Below are 16,972 nucleotides of genomic sequence, written 5' to 3'. Positions count from 1 at the left end.
ATGGAAAGTACGTGCTGCCGAGATGGAAAGTTAGAAAAAAATGTAAAAATAAAATAAAGTGTTAACAGTGTTGAAGTGCCCAGGTGTAGACATTGAGCAGTGAAGCTGCACAGGATGCAGGGCTTAAGCATTTCCCCATGGCCAGCTGTACCACACCCTGTGTGTGCCAGGCTGGGGGAGGCAGAGCGGATGGCTGCGCACATCCTTCCCCACAGCCATACCACCCCACTGGGAGTCACCAAGTTTTCCCAGGAAAGAGCAAATTGACCCAGGGGCTGTAAGGGAAGGAGAAGACACATGCCAAACACTTGAGCATCAGCCAGATTGCCTGTTGTGGTGCAGCCAAACTCACCAGCTTCAGCCACCCAGGAAGACCCATGGAAACATTAGAGAATAAGAAATGCTGGGTACAGCTGATCCTCCCTTCAAAAGGGCCACCACAGATAGGCTCTGAAAGCAGCAAATTTCTGTTCAGAAGGAAAACAGACTGCAAAGTTTAAAGTCAATGGACAGGCCGCCATAACAGAGCCAGGCTTAACCTCAGGATAACAGCATCCCATCTTTCAAATTGGTCTGGGGCATCTCACTGCCCCTTAGATCAGCATGCCACCCAGAGGGTGACCATACAAGCAGGAAAGCCCACAGCAAGGGAAGACGAACATTCCCCCTTCCAGAGAGGGACACACACCGGCTGGATTTCACAGCAGGACTGTGTTGCAATGCCAGGATGTGTCCTAAGGGACTAGAAACATCCTCAGGGGCCATCAAGTGGCTGGATGCAAAGCAAGACTGAAAGACAGCCTGCTGCTGATCTGATACACAAAGGCATCGCTCACCTTCCAGAACCAAAGGCAAAAAGCACTTCCAGGAGGGTCGGATTAAGAGAGACGAAGGAAATAAAAAGCCATACTAAAAAAATGTGGAAAATTTAACAATATCCAGAATTACTGTAGGTCTGTGGGAAGCGCATAGCCAGGAGCAGGAGTGGAACCCCAGAGGCAACTTGAGCGTCTTAGGATAAAGTGCAGCCACTCTCCTGGGCTTATTGGGTCAGTATTTGAAGCAAGTGGTAAAGAACCTTTCCCAAAAGGCTGTTTATCTGCACGCTTCCTATAGCAGAGATTTTTCCAGTCTCTGGCAGTGTTTGCTCCACTGGTATCTAAGGCAACAGATACCAGCCCCATGAAATCAGCCCCACTCCTCACTAACGACGTTAGCCAGTCCTGCAATGAAATTTAACCTGTGACACTGCTGTACTTTTCATTTAAACTTTCATTTGGCGAGAAGCAGTGTTTGGAGACCCTGCAGTTTGTCCTGCTAATAAAGACAAGTGTTGGGACCTTTAAAGGTGCCATTCATCTTTTGCCTTTATTAAATTCAATTTTCTTAAGCCCATGATACATCATGAAATTAAGAGTTGACATTCCTGCAGAAACAAAAATATCTATCAAACATAAACAGAAAGGGGGGAGAAAAGAGGCCTCTATTACCAAGAATTTATGGCTTAAAGTTGATCTGTTTCCACGTTTTTTCTCTCTTTTTTTTTTTTTTTTACAAGCATATGGTTTGTTTTAGATATCTGAAATGTTATTACAGATCTAGAATTTCATTAGTAATTATTATGAAACGGTGAGCACTTAGACACTCACACACACAACCCCCCAACAGACTGTGATGCAGGAAGGCAGCCGGGTGCTCTCTCACATTTCACAGCAGCCCAATGAGCTCAACATGCTCAGCTCCATCTCCACCATTCAAGGACCTTCACTGCTTCTTCCCAAGCAGGAAAGGTGGAGGAAAGTAGCATGAGGGAATTAAGAAGAGAGAATCACTGACACTTCCTTTCTTCTATCAGAGCCTGATCATCCATAAGTGTTACCTTGAGATCCTTACACATTTCCACTCCAGCACTGAGTAAATATTCGAACTTCAGCAGTGATTTGTGCCAGCAGCATTTGGGGCTTCTAAGTCTTCCCTCTGCCCCCACCCCCAGCTTTTCCTTATAGCACAACTAGGAGTTATGGATATGCTAAAATAATGCTGAGGGTGTCCAGAGGCTGCAAATAGCCGCGAGCTACCAGAAGAACAAATGTACTCATTTGAATTTTGCGAGCACTGCAATTAGGTATTTTATTTAGCACTGCAAAGTAACTTGAAAGGAAATCCAGGATTCAAACCACCACCAATAAATAAGCGGCTTTTTATTTTCCTTTCACTGTCATGAAAAGTTGAACATGTTTTCTGTTGAGAAATTCTGCACAAGGCTCCCAATTACAGGCATTTGCATTTATATTGTTGGAACACAGAGCTTCTAAAATCAATATTAACACGCTTAAAGAAAAAGACATCAGCACCCTGTCCCTCCCCTCAGCTGTGCCCCCAAACACAGTAACAATAGGAACCTACAGAGCCAGAGGCTTATACAGATCCATTACCAGGTCCACTCTCTTTACAACAATCCTGCATTTACAATTTCACGGTACTTCAACCAAACCTATGTGACAGCTTCCTCAGAACTTTCGTCTTTTCTAAAAAACCAAGGGTTTCAAAAAAAATAAAAGGTTCCAGGCAGAAGCCTCCTGTGCAACCCAGCTGTCCCAAGCCAGTGGGTTGAGCAGCAGCAGGGTTAAGTGTGGAATGGCTAGGGACTTTCTTCTAAGAGGGATTTGAAAAATTCTTAATGACATGTGAAAGCACTGCTATAAATCCAGTCTTTCCTTACCCAATCATCTTACATGAAACTCCCCTCCCTTTAACACCAGAGCAGGGATGCACCAATTCAGCTGTCTTGATCTTTGGCTAATAAAGAAATTAACAAGAACACAACTGTACTTGCTAAACAATTTCTGGTCAGACAAGAAAGGACCTGAAATTACACTAATTCCCACAGACAAATCTTTTTGGTTATCCTTTTGGATCTGGGTACCGCTAACATCATTATCCAGAAAGAATAAAGTACCTAGCAAGAGCTTCCCAGCTCTCAAAACCTTTTAATCCAGAAGCCTATGTACAAAGTGGACAGGGCACACTTCAGGACACTTATATATTTGAGGTAGACCATATGGCCTATTCAGTTCAAAAACTACCAGAGAATAATTTATCCCTTACTCTAACCCCCATGTGAAGAAGTTTAATAAACACAAGAATAAAAGATGCCCATAAAAATCAGAGCCGACTGTTCAAAATACAATAAAAACAAGCAGAGGCTGTTGAGGGAAACGGATTTTGTCTGATAAGGAAAAGAATAAAACTTCTTACCAAAAGAGCCCTTTACACCTTCAAAAAAGGTAAGGGCAGAAGAGGTAAGGGAGTGTCTGTGGAGGGACAGAGCCTCAGCACCAGCTCATTTTGTGCAGGAATGGGTTTTCCCCCCCTCTCTTTAAAGAAAAAAAGTCATTTTATGCACAAGGAGCTTATTTCTTAAACAAACACTCGTGTTTTTGATTTACACCACGGGCTGCTCCTAAATAATTTATGGCGGGTTAAATTTATTGCACAGCCCTGGCCGGCTGCAAATTCGAATTGCCAAATAATTAGATTTTAGGGCAATGCTTATAAATTATCCGCCGATTTGTCCGGACTTGTTTGTCAGTTGCTTTGTGCTTCGGGTCATCTTTGGCATTTCGCTGTTTGTGTTTTAATTGCTGATTTACACTTTGACAGATGAGAGTTGATGCCTCCAAGATCGGGGAGAGGGTGGGGGGGTTGAAGAGCAGAAAGAATCAGAGCTTTTAAAGCCTTGTGATTTTCCTTTTTTTTCCAAGGCAATTAAAATCGAAAAGGGACATACTAAGGACAGCACTAGCCTAACAGATCTGCCTCCCCAGTTTCCATCCTCTGCCTTAATTATTATTTTAACTAAAGCCATTTCCAAGTGAGCAGCCTTGCACTGGCCCTCAGGGGCAGTAACCAAGATGACCTCATAGGTCTTTTCCCTACTTCTAAATTTTTATTAAACTAACCAAAACAAGTATCATAAAGGCAACACCTCTCCAGTGGGGGACAGCAGGACTTCTGCTGAATCAGGGCTATGCTGGCTTTCCAAAGGATGTCTGCCTGCACACACAGCGCAGAGTCTCTCAGCACTTCAGTCCCAGCTAAGTTACTCTGTGTACTGATTAAACCTGTCAAAAGGTCTTTGGGGAAGCAGCTGACATCCACATTTCTTTTTTCCATAGCTACCTAGCTTAAAATACACATATGTACACACCTAACAATTTGATACATTTAAAACAACTACTACATCCCAGAAAAGCACAAAGGGAAATACATATCAGAAACAAAACACCACAGAACTGGAAGGAATATGGGAAAATTATGAAACATGGGGATAAGATGATGAGAAGAAGAATTTTGCTGCCTGACCATTGAATATCCAATGTTTCTTCTTCCCCCAATCTCAGGTGAATCTCACTGCCTACTCCCAACATTCAAGCACTGAAGCCCAATGTAAAAGGCTGGATTTCCTCAAAGATAAATTTTGAGTTGCATTTTGGGTTCTGCACTGACATCAAACATGGCTCTTATTTCCCAGAGCTTCCTTACAACTCTGAGGGTGAGAGACCATTTCTCTTTCTTTAATAGAAGCTGAAATCCCCATCTAATCACATGCCTCCAGGAGCTTCAGCTTTAAAAGAGACATCTAGTCCATGCACCTGCCTGAGGGCAGCATCATCACCCCCTAAATAATTTCTGACTTTGTCTAGGCTGTTTTTACCGACTCCAATAAGAGAGACTCACACACTCCCCAGGCATTCTGTCCTCCTGTTTCATTAGTCTTATCATTGGAAAGTTTTTCCTAATGTCTAATCTGAATTTCCCTTGCTGTTGTTTAAATTCCTGACTGCTCTTCCTACTCACAGCAGACACAGGCCAGAGCATTGCCTTTCTCATTTTTGCAACAAAGACCTCATCTTATATACACCTCTCATCACTGCACTAAACAGAACTCCAATGCCATCCAGTCTGCATTCACAGTTGCATTTTGCAGACTCCTGGTCACATTCATTGATTCTCTTCTCTACCCTCTTCAAATAGTATCTTTTTTTTCTTTTAAAGAATCTGGAATCCAAAGTGAAGTACTTCATCAGTTCAAATCTTTTCTTACAGGGCCAACAAAAGAAGGATCCACATCTTGCAAATGACACTTTTCTCCTGAACTTACTACTGTGGTCCTTGGGACTTTTTTCATGCCTGCCATTGTACCTGAAATCTTGACAGCAGGCTCACAATCCCTGTCCTGCCATCCTGAACAAAACTCCCAGGCTGGTTCCTACCTCTCACCACCAGCATCATCTCTCCCTGACTAAACCCACTAAGCTATTTTAATCTTTCCAGACATCAAAAATCAGGCAGAATTTCTCTCCTCTTTTACACATGGGATGAGAAATATAGACCGAGAGACATCAACACTTCAACTTTTTTCTTCAAGCTCTACTGACACGTATTTAACTACACAGAACATCTCTACTGACACAGCCAACAACAACCTAAGCTTGACACTTTGGGGGAAGTTTAGCACTCAAACCAGGTTAAAAACAGCATGTACACACATTTCCAAGTATTACCTTTCCTCTGCAAGATGGCAATTACACTATATCCTTTTTCATATCCACTCCTTTCTATAGCAGACAAACAGCCTGTGCAGTCCCTGCTGCAGAATTATCACATAATTTCAAGACCCAACCTCTTCACCTGACATTGAGCAGGACAAATGATCAATGTTCCCAACGACACTAAAACATCTGGGATGGGTAGAAAGGGCACATTAGTGCATGTAAATGAATACCCAGGGTTTTACAGACATCACAACTAGCTGCTGATGACAGCGCATTTCTGCCTGACAGAGAGGAACTAAATAACGTAACGGAGAGTTATTTCACCAGCTAACAAGTGCACAGACCAACAAAGACAGCACAGGGATGGTTGCATAGCAAGCTTGGCACAAAGGGGAAAAAGCCCACAAGATTCAGGCGTGTCCTGTGCCCTTCTCACAAAAGGAGCTGAGTTGCATTGCTTCTTCATCAGGAAGATTTCGTTCAAAGCTAAGAGAAGACCACTTTAATACAGCACAAAGCTCTTCCCAGGAACCACAGCAGCCTAAAAAGCACCAGCCCCAAGTAGCACTAGATGGATACCATGCCATGGAAGAATATTGCCTGGTTTTAAAACATTATGCTGGGAGGGATGCAAAATACTCCCCATGCCTCAGAGGCTGTGAAACAGCAGCAAGCACACATGGATCATCAACAACTGCACAAGGCCACGCACGTGGAAGGACAAGCACAGCAAATGTACAAACCTGTGACACCCATCCCCTTCACAAATGCATGTGGTTTGAGCATTTGCAGCAGCACACGTTGCCCTCATCAGTGGCTTTACAGAGAGGCAAACAAAACTTTAAACACGATCCAGCAGATTTGCACATTCCTGAGCTAGCCTGGATCTTTTCTTTTCAGGGTGACTGCCACTCAACTACTTTCTGCTGTAACAACAAGTCTACTTAACTTTGCAACTTGTCACCTAAACGATGTGTAATGTTTGCACAGCTAAGGATACAGTGTTCAAACAGCACAGGTGGGGAATTGCAGGCAGGGATGCATAACTGATGTGGGGTCTCCGCACACTGCGAGGGAAAGGGCAACATGACGGATTGCTTTAAAGTAGTCATCTCACCAGCCTGTCAATAACCAGTCAAAAGCTGAGCAGGTTAGGTCAGGTTAGGACTGCAGCCATGGTGTGCCGAATGCCTTGGTATTTTAGACTTGTTGCTATAATGACACTGGGTTTGTATCTTTAAATGAAATTGCTTTGAGTCTTTCTTCATACATCAGACGTCTTGCCTGGTGGTCTCATGGTTGCGCTCTCCAGGAGATTTGGGTTCAGTAACTGTTCATGTTCTCTAGTTCATCAGGTTTTAAATAAATACAGCTAATTCTGTTGCCTGAAGTCATAACCCGCCCTGTCAAGATTGATTTGGGTCACAGCAAGGTTGTCCCCACTTACTGGGAGAATGAGGGAGGTCTCCAAGGCAAGGTGAATGCAGGTCTGAGATGCCAGGGGCGGTGTAACCTTCCAAAGCTACAAGGCCTAAAGAAGTTTGTTCAAAAACTCAATGCAAACAGGAAAATACATTTGAGAGGGCGCTTATATGAACTGTTTCCTGTCACACTTAAGGCATTCTGATGTACAAACAATGGCATAATAACAGCCATAATTGGCAAAGAGATGATAAATATATATATTTACATACTTTTAGTAAAAAGAAAAAAAATGCTTTTAAGTCGCTGTGTTACATGCAATTTTAACAGCATTCCTCTAGAAACAGCATTGTAAAAAGCTGAATTGAGAAGAAGGTAATTAAAACTACACCCAAGCCTAAGCTGCATGAACATAGGTAATTGCAGATTAATATTCCACTGTAATACTTATGCTGAGTTAAAGTTGCCATGGGAAACAAGCCTGAATTTCTTTACTTTTCAGCAACTCATGATCATCCTCAATAAAGGTTTTGGCAGGTGATTTCTCATGCATTGAGCTTAACAGCCACACAAAAACAGTGCAAGAAGAAAGCTGCTGCATGGAGATGTCTAGCTAGAACAGGCAGGCACAGGCACACACACATCCTTCACCTGCCTCCGGGTAAGATAGTGACAATGTCTGTTACTGTGTGAGACACCCTCTGCATTCCCATCCCGGCCTTCAGCTGGGATTGTCTTGATGCACTCTCCACAGAAAACTACATGGAAAGCACACAGAATATACCTTGCAGCCTGCTTTCCAGCAGAACAGTGATCCCTCCATCACCTCCTCCTGCAGCAAGTTTGTGATTTCAAGGACGTATTCCTCCTACAAAGTAGCCTCAGCTGTGGCTCCCAAGGCAGCTTCCTTACCCTCTATCTAGTCACCCTACACAGAAAGCTTGGCAGGGAGTGCACATCTGTTGATATGGCCTAAATTTGGTGGCAATGAACATCCATTCCCATTACAAGGTCAGTCTATAAATCACAGCACCTCAGGAGCAGACACACACAACTCAGCTGTCCCTGCTGTGGGAACAAGATAGTGGGTGGAGCAGGACAGGCAGCTGTACAGATCACCACAGCCACTCCAGCTGCACCTGACTGAGAGCTGGAACCACAAGGTGGATGTTCAAGGGAAAACACCTGTAATGCTCTTTTCCAGCAGCACTCAAATAAATGCAGACTGAACCTGACATTACCTTCTCCTGCATTTATATTTAATATTATCTTACAGAAAGACTGGCTCCTATTTGTTAATGCACTTCTGCCAATCACAAAATGTACTACAATAATCAAGATTTGTTTGTACACTTAAAAATAAATTAGTAACTGAGCATCTGTTTAGTCACAGTGTCAGTGTTTATGTTTATATGTTGAAATGGTGAGTGATGTTTTGTATTTATTTGTATATCCAGTTTCATTTGACAGCAATTATAATTAAAAATTCTTCCAAAATAACAATCTAAAGGCATGCTAAACAGATTTAAAATATCTAGGCTACACTGACAAAAAAAAATAAAGACTTTTTGCATTTAAAAAGCACTGTTTAGGAGGACACAGGAAACATTGTCTGTAAACGATTTATTCTTCTGGTCACAACCTTCTTCCGCAATGAGAAGATCTGAATATTTCATACTTTTCCTTTACAAAGAGGTTGAAAGAGGTAAATTTCTAGTTCCCAAATGATTATCAAATTTGAGTGAATCTCTGACACTGAACACAAGTACCTGAAAAGACTGATATGAGAAAAAGCAACTTTATCATTACCAAAAGCTCATTTGGCAGCTTAGCAACTCCTAGATCCAGCTCCTTCTGCCAGGTCAGAGGTCTGATACTCTTTTACACTTCCAGGCAGCAGACATACAAAGCTTGGTTTTATTTGATTTTCATTTAAGTGGCTTTAGTAGATTAGAGATTAACATCATATAATTTCAAATTCAGCTTTGAACAGATCTGATTTCTATATTCAGACTTTTACACTTAAAACGAATAATTTTATCCCCTCGGCTGAAGTTGAAGGCAAGATAACTGGCTTGCTGATGGAAAGAGGCACACCTTCTTACTGCATTAATAAAATAAGTTTACAGGCAGCCACAGATCTGAGTCTGTGGAGCTGCTTAACACAGTCACTGAAAGCACTGACCACCATAAACACTGGTGTCTACAAGGACAAAGGGACAAAAGAGCAAGACTCCCACTTATTAATGCATCTTCTCATGAAGCTAAAGCTCCGTAAGTACCCAGCTCTACAGGCTGACAGTGTATAAAAGCAGAAGGTACTTATAAACTCTTACCAGACAGTAAAAGAAAAAACTCAGAGCTGAAAAATGATAAACACCACCATGGTTCAGGGTCCACCGACCTCCGCAGAATGACAGCTCCCAACTGACCCCACTGGGCTTCGGATCACATTCCAAAGGCACAAGGTAAGCTTTAAAGAGATGCGAGAGGCCAGCCATAAACATCTCTTACTGCCAACCCCTAATGACCTCTGGCTGGCTAAAACACTACATGACACAGACAGTGCAGTTAAACCCCCCCACACCTTCTTTTCTCTCTGGGATGGTCCCATTATTCATGAATACATCCAGAAAACCAATAAAGCTAAACGGTTTCTATGTGTATATAAACAAGCACTTTGATGGAGGGGTGTATCTGCTGAAAGCTGACAGAAGTCAGGGCTACAAGGATGCTCCAGCTCCTTTGTGGGTGCAGGGCAGGGACATGAAGGACCCTCGATGTCCAACCCAGGAGTGAGAGATAAAGCACAGGGCAGCAGCCACAAGGCACTCAGCCAGCAGTCCCAGCCACTGCAGCCACAATGCAGATGGCTTCCCAGAGGAATACCACTGTCCTTGACCCTCCTTGATCCCCATTACAGAGGCCATACCATGAGACCTCAGAGAGAGATCAGGGAATGTGAAAGGGAATGGAAATGAAGGGGTCTTCAGGGCTCACGAATGAGCATGAAGGACTTCCCCAGGGATAAAGCCAGCAAGGCTGCCTGTTACAGAGGAGCATGAGTAAATACAACAGGAGGGGGAGCAGATGTGGCACTCACACATCCTAGTGTAGATAAAAAGACACCTCTTTCAGTAGTTTCTTGTAAGAAGCCAGAGTAATTCCAAGAGCAGTTAGTGAGAAATGTGCTGTATGGTGGCAAGTGAACTCTTGCAAGACTTTTAGGCTGAGCTGGCTAAATTTACAGCTATTCCTATCCACTTAAAGTAACGTGTACCACAGCTTAGCTTAGATCTACATACGCAGCGTCCTCATCAAATCCCAATGTATTTGAATTTCATTGTATCTACACTTCTATTTTGCATGTATTAAAATAAAAGCAGAAAAATTATCAGGATCTCAGTGAGGATCAGCACCTGACGATTTCTAGATACCAGGTCTGACCTCAGACCAAACCTCCAAAACCTATCAATCCTGCAGTGAAAGATCCTGTCACTAAAACTTTGCAGAAAACATTGCTGAAATGCATGGCACAGTTTGCTCACCATGACATACAGTCTAGCAGTGAAGAGGACAAAAGCCATGCTGGTCAGCAAAGAGGTAAGAGGTGGGTAAGGACACCAGCTAAGCCTCCTTTTATAAAGTTTACTGATTTTGGCAGGCACCTTCAGCCTTTACAGATACATTGAGCTCCATGCAGCAAAAGTAATTTCTTCATTTGTCAAACTAATTTGTTGGTGAGGATGTGAGGGACTGACAGCCCTTTCCACACATTATATGACACAGACAGGCACTGAACACAGCAGACTGGAAAAATAACACTGAAGAACATATCCACCTTAAAGGTGCTATCTCACCAACAAAATATATAGCAGATCTGCATTGGCCCAGACCATTACTTTCCCTGGCAAGGACTTGGGGACAAAGCTCCTTAAAACAGTAGTAATCATATTCCACTCATGCTCCTTTTTACTGCCAGCTGTAAACTAGCTCCACATGCATCATGGTTTTGCATCAAAATGTGCACAGACCAAACCCATATCCAAAGGGACAAGGTAGATCCAATTTACAGCTTTGACAGGTCTGTGTACCCGAGGCGGAGCATGCAGGAAATAGCCTGACATCTCACTTGGAGAGCAGTTAAGAGCCTGCTAGCAGAACTGGATGCAGAGCCACAACAGCCTCCCACAAAGAGCCAGCAAAAGAGCAGGGAATTTGCTATCCATTTTTCAAGAAACATGAAGGGCAGGCAGCACCCACCAAGGCACTACTGGGGAAGAGAGGAGTCAAGTTCGATGGCAACTTGCAGCAACCCTTTGTTAGGACAAGTGCAAGGGGAACCACAGCTGCAGTGGGAAATGAACACACTGCATAGAGTCACTTCAGTAATGAGACACCACACTGAAAACGGCTTAAGCCTTTCAGATAGTCAAAACAAAGCAAAAGGAAGTTATTTTGACCCAATCCAGGTATTACCAGCAACACATGCAGACCAACTGCTTGGCAGAGGAGGGTGAGTTCACTTTAGACTCAGAAATTCTGTTTGCTCACTATCAACCTAATATTAGGGGGTTTTAATATTTAGTACATTTTTCCAGTTGAAAACCTAGGGCCCATCCTGCTGAAAGCTCAGAATATTTTTACTAATCTGCTCTACACTACTATGGAAGAACTGTCTACAGAAAAAGCTCTGTACTTCATCTGGAACCCTACATGTCTCAACTGGTAGAGCACTGGAAGATCTCTCTGAAGCTAAACTCTTCCTCATTACACTCCAGTTAACATCCAGGCAAGATATATGATCTTGCTGAAATTATCTAAAAACTGTTGCTCTTCTCTGCTTAGAAATACCACTATGTTGCACATATTCCCATCATTCAAAATATTCTTTTCCTAAAGCTGTTCACTACCAGCAGCTTTTTTCCTTGCAGAATCAAACACGGCTGCCATCTATTAAAGCAAGTTTCCAGCCAAAAACTTTTAGATCCTTCCCAATTCAGACAAATGACAAGTATACATGACTCAAAGATGTTTTCAATAACACAAGAATTGTCACTTCCTTGATGCATATCAGACTCCTTCATTCATTACCACCAAAGAGTCCTGGCATTGCTCCTGAGACTGCAGGTGACTGGCAAGAGCCCTGGAGAGGCAGCAACAGAAAGGAGGTGGGACACACCAGAAGAAATCAGTGAGCCAGCACTGTGCTTTTTCCTTTTACCTCTCACAAGAGCAGCAGCAACTTGCAAGGCAGTAACTAACAGGATTAACTATTTACCTGAGGATGAATCTGCGGTTTATCACATGTAGCCTCAAAATCCAGCACTAAGAAGTAGTGATATCTCTGTGGAGGGAAGGATGACATTGCTGCCATGGAAGCTCCAAAGCCGTGGGACGCCAGTTTCCTGCTTATGATGGAGCTGAACCCTTTGAGAACACCAGCTGGGAGGAGGAGGGACACAGCTTGTCTTGCCCTTGAAAGTAAGTTTTGGGGAAACTTTGCTGCTCCAGTATGGAGAAGTGCTATCATTGAACATCCAGAGGCATCTGAAACTGAAGAGAGACTCATGTTACTCATGCACACATACATCTCATCTCTGCCTGTATCTGTTCATTGTCCTCCTCTGACCGGGATTTCCTTTGTGCTTCCCAGTGGAGGTTTCAGCATCGAAAGCCTGAAGTAACACAGTAACCCGCTCTAAGCACAAGCAGTGACATTTGGAATGAGCTTAAGGTGTCATAAGCAACTGAAAATTAACCTCTACAAACGACTCCAAATTAAGAACTATGAGATACACAAGAGTCATGGCTCCAGGCATCAGATCACACCCCACTGCTGAACTCATTATAGCAGAACACAACACAAACCAACTAAAACATAGAAAATCTGATGTAAGCCCCATTGAAACTCCTGAGGCCTTTCCTCTTTTCATATAAATTGCAGTTTCTGACATAGGGTAAAAATTAAAATACACCAATGCACATACCAACACTACAACTCATCCAAACAGCCTGGCCCTGAAACATCTGTCAGTTGCACAAAAACAGTGCACTTTCATTATAAATCCAAGTGGCTGGTGGCTGGAGGGCTCCTCCCCAGAGAAGTTCTCATTTGCTCTGCATACAAGGTTTCTCAGAGATGTGCTTTTAGTGCTACACTCCATTTCTTACTTCACGTATTTCTCGGAGGAGGGTATCAGTTCAACTAACCACACCCAAGAACTGCAGGAACGGTAAAATGCAAGCAGGACTCTAGAGGTTACAACCTCCTTCCCAAAGAAATACTTCACTCAGCCATCACCTTTTGATGCTTCTATTTAACAAATGCTATTTAATAAATGGCATTATCCATGTGGGACTACCTGGATTTCCCCTCCTACTCTTTTTCTTTCAAAACTTTGCAGGAAAAAGCTGGCAGAATTGTCACTATCCAAGAAGGGTCAGCCTCAGGGCTGTTAGTAGGTCTACAGGGATGAGCATTCAAGCCCAAGTCAGGGTGTTACAAAGCTGGGTACAGGGACTGATCACAAAACAAGAAAATTGCACCAACTCAGTCCTCTTGAATGAGGACATGAGTATCCACTCTAACTGTGTAAGTGTATATAGATGTGTGCGTGTAAATACATATACAAATACACACACACACACACAAACAAATATACACACAGACACATCTTGCTACATAGATATTTACATCTATCCCCACAGCTGGTCCCACTGCTCATGTCTCTGGGAAGAACTCCATCACATGACATGCAACCCACCTGCCTTTTTATGAGCACAGCCCCCCCACACCTGTGCTGGCTTTTTGGTCTGCTGTGAAGGGCTGGAAGCACCCACTGTGAGACAGGGAGACAAAATGGGCTCGGCAAAATGAGGACTCGCTGCTCGTGAACAAAGTCACTGTTTGCACAAAGGACAGCATTTGCTCTCTCCCATCCGTTAGTCCATCAGGTAAATAATGCACGTGCCAAAACACACACTTAATGAGGTAAATAATATGCCTTGAATAACAGCTAAATCTGTATTTACCTGCGAGACCAGAGGAACTTGGAAGGACCAGATTAGGAGATAATTGCAGCTAAGCAGGTTGTGTGCTTCGAGTAAACACACATTTGGTAACCTTCCCTTTCCAAGGTTTTGAGTGAAAGGCAAAAATCAGAGTTGAGATGTTTAAGACTGAGCCAGTGCCCACTCTGCCAAATCCATGGCATACATGCATCCTCCATGCCTTAGGATGCATAAGGCATCTTAAGACTTGCCTTAAGACTTTCGTGTGTTGAAGGTGATTGCTTTATCAAAGCAGTGTGCCAGGCAGCAGGTACCTCAAAAACTGAGAACACAAGTTGTAAAACAAAAAAAGAAGAGCCCAGCATGGCATTCATTTTAAAGGGGCTCAGTTGTAATTATTGCCTTTCCATCTACAGCTTTGGCTGTCATTCATAAATGCATTACAGTCAAATAGAAGTTAGTTATATTTACTTCTAACATGTGCCAGATAAGAGCTATTTAAGGTATACATGCTTTAAATCTTCAAGCTACTATGAATCTAAAGGCCCATCACAACCAATATAATCTCTCAGAATAAAGCAGCTTGTAAATTAGTTGCAGGAAAGCCTGGTCTTTAGCCTACTGCATGAAGTAAAATACACAGAGTGAGGGAAGTAGGCAGGCTTCAACCCCTATATCAAAAACAGGCAATAAAAGATGGATTATCCACCCAGCCACAGCAATATCTCTAATGTATCTTAACTGGCAAGACCAGGGTATCTGACATGGACCCCACAAATCTTCAGCCTGGGTTGCACTACACATAGTGGCACAGAGGTTCCCAAGCCACTGAATCCACATGTCAAAAGGTAAAGCAGTCACCTTGGCAGGATTCAGGCATGTCCCTACAGACACAGCAGCACCACGCCAGACCCTGGCACGGCAGGTCAGTGTCACACAGGTACCGTGTGACCTCAGCACAGGGAAACAACAGCCAACATCCAGTGCCTCTTTACACTAACGACTTCTGCAGTGGTCTAACAACAGGGTCAGGCTCCCCATCCTAAAAGCAGCATCCCTCCCCACTTTCCCATGTAGCAGAGGGAGCAGTGCTCCGAACAAAGGTGCATGAGTGGGGTATTGCATGCCGATTTCCCTACACAGGCAGCATACAAATAAGGGCAGCCCCACTGCAAACACTGCACCTTCAGCCAAATGAAGTTTTAACGGTATGTTTACCCAGCCACTGCTCTGCGTGCCCTGGGAAGACCTCACATCATCTTCTTTGGCAAGGTCAGAGAGCCTCAGAGCACAAGATAGCTGGTGAGCAAACACACTTTATTAGAAGTCATGTAAAGCATTTGTAATGGCTATGACAATGCAAAGCGCTAGTAATTATCCTGTGTTGTTTTTCCAACAGAAAATGATGCAAGCAATGCAGCTTCAAAAATTAAAAACCCAGCTCTAGCCATATAAATCCACATGTTCAGTGATTCCATTTCCAAACCTACATAAAACACCACATATATATTTCTTATACACACAGGATCAGATTATAATCTCAGACAGTGCAAGCTGTCACATCTGGCAGTCAACCCTACTAGGTTAATATTTCATATCAACCAGCTCAAATTCCTCACAGATATGTATGAAATGTAATGGAACCATGAACTGAGGTTGGACCTCAGGAATTATTTTGACAGATTGTACACAGACCTAGGAAAATGTGACAGCACTTTACATTTGCTACACCCAGTAAGACAGGAAATGGCCATATGTGGTGGGTTTCAGCTGGAAGATAAAGTTTGTGTTCTATGCTGTATAACTGTGTGTGTCCCATGTGACAGTACTGCCTAAAATCAGCAACTATATTTTAAATGTAATTAAAAAAAAAAGTTTTCTGGGCATCAGCTACAGGTATCAAGAAAAGCTCCGGCTGACCACAGCTCTTGCTTCTTTAGCAGTCCAAGCACATGGTACTAAAGCATGACAGTTTGATCATCAGTAAGTAAGGAAAGCCAAGAGAAAGGCAAATGCCAGCTGTAGCCACCAGCTTTGCCAGGGGCCCCACTGAGTGCAAAGTGGAGAATCTGCACTGGCGGCTGTTGCACACCAGGCTTCCTACTGGGAAACTTGCTTAGGGACAACCAAAGTGGCAAGGAATAAGATAAGGAACTCCTGCCACGTGAAGAATGCTGGTGACAAGAGCCAGCAGGGCATTACAAGTGCTGTCCCCTGCCTCCAGGACAGCCCAAAAGCCACAGAGATGTGTACCACACATGCTCGAGGATTCAAATTCATCAATGGCAAGACAAATTAGCCTACGAACTTGAGCTTAATGGCTCCTGGCACATAACATAAATATGAGCTTTTTAAAACTATGTCTAATTAAAATCACAGTTTGCCTTTAAGCCCAAAATATTCCCCTCCACTGTCCAGTTTGATAAACTGAGTAGGGAGGGGACAGGAAGACAATACCTGACTTCACACTGGAGGGCTGACACAAGAAATTACATTTTATGAGATACTTCACTTACATGCTAAATTACTTTGCTATGGCAAGACAGCCCTCCACCATATCACAAAATAAACAAACAAACAAGAAAACCCCCCACTAATCTAAACTACAAGACAAACTGAAATTAAAAAATAAAAGCAATCAAGCTCTGGGAGTAAAATGCTTCTGTTTATTATTTGTCCAAAGCCTAGGTAGGGGCAGCTGTGACTCCTGGCCTCCAACAGACAACTGAACTCCAGGCTAGAACAACCAAAACCAATCAAAAACGTAAGTCAGGTTTGTCTATTTTATTAAATTATGGAGGAAAAAAAGGTAGGGTAATAGAGATGCTTTCTGTAGGACAAAATTGCATACATTTAGCAACACCTGGAACACAGTATAACAAAAAATGCAGGACTTCAATTTTGGTAGCTGTTCAAATGCATACTCAGAGGTCAAATGTGAGCCCATATTTCACTTATGTGAAGATATAACTGAAGAA

General features: G+C 43.0%; 1 protein-coding gene across 2 annotated transcripts in view; it reads right to left on the bottom strand.

The window, feature by feature from the left end:
- ERI3 (ERI1 exoribonuclease family member 3) overlaps positions 1–16,972 on the bottom strand; it is a 129,762-nt gene that overhangs the window by 107,545 nt on the left and 5,245 nt on the right. For both annotated transcript variants that reach the window (XM_085067779.1, XM_085067780.1), the window contains exon 2: positions 12,262–12,536. In XM_085067779.1, the coding sequence (XP_084923905.1) occupies positions 12,262–12,513 (252 nt within the window). In that variant the 5' untranslated portion in view covers positions 12,514–12,536. The remainder of the gene's footprint in view (positions 1–12,261; positions 12,537–16,972) is intronic.

This window comes from Lichenostomus cassidix, chromosome 8, assembly GCF_008360975.1.
Source record: "Lichenostomus cassidix isolate B80296 chromosome 8, HeHo_3.0, whole genome shotgun sequence".
Taxonomy (NCBI): domain Eukaryota; kingdom Metazoa; phylum Chordata; class Aves; order Passeriformes; family Meliphagidae; genus Lichenostomus; species Lichenostomus cassidix.
Note: the sequence above shows the minus strand (reverse complement) of the source record. Positions and strands in the feature narration are given on the sequence as shown.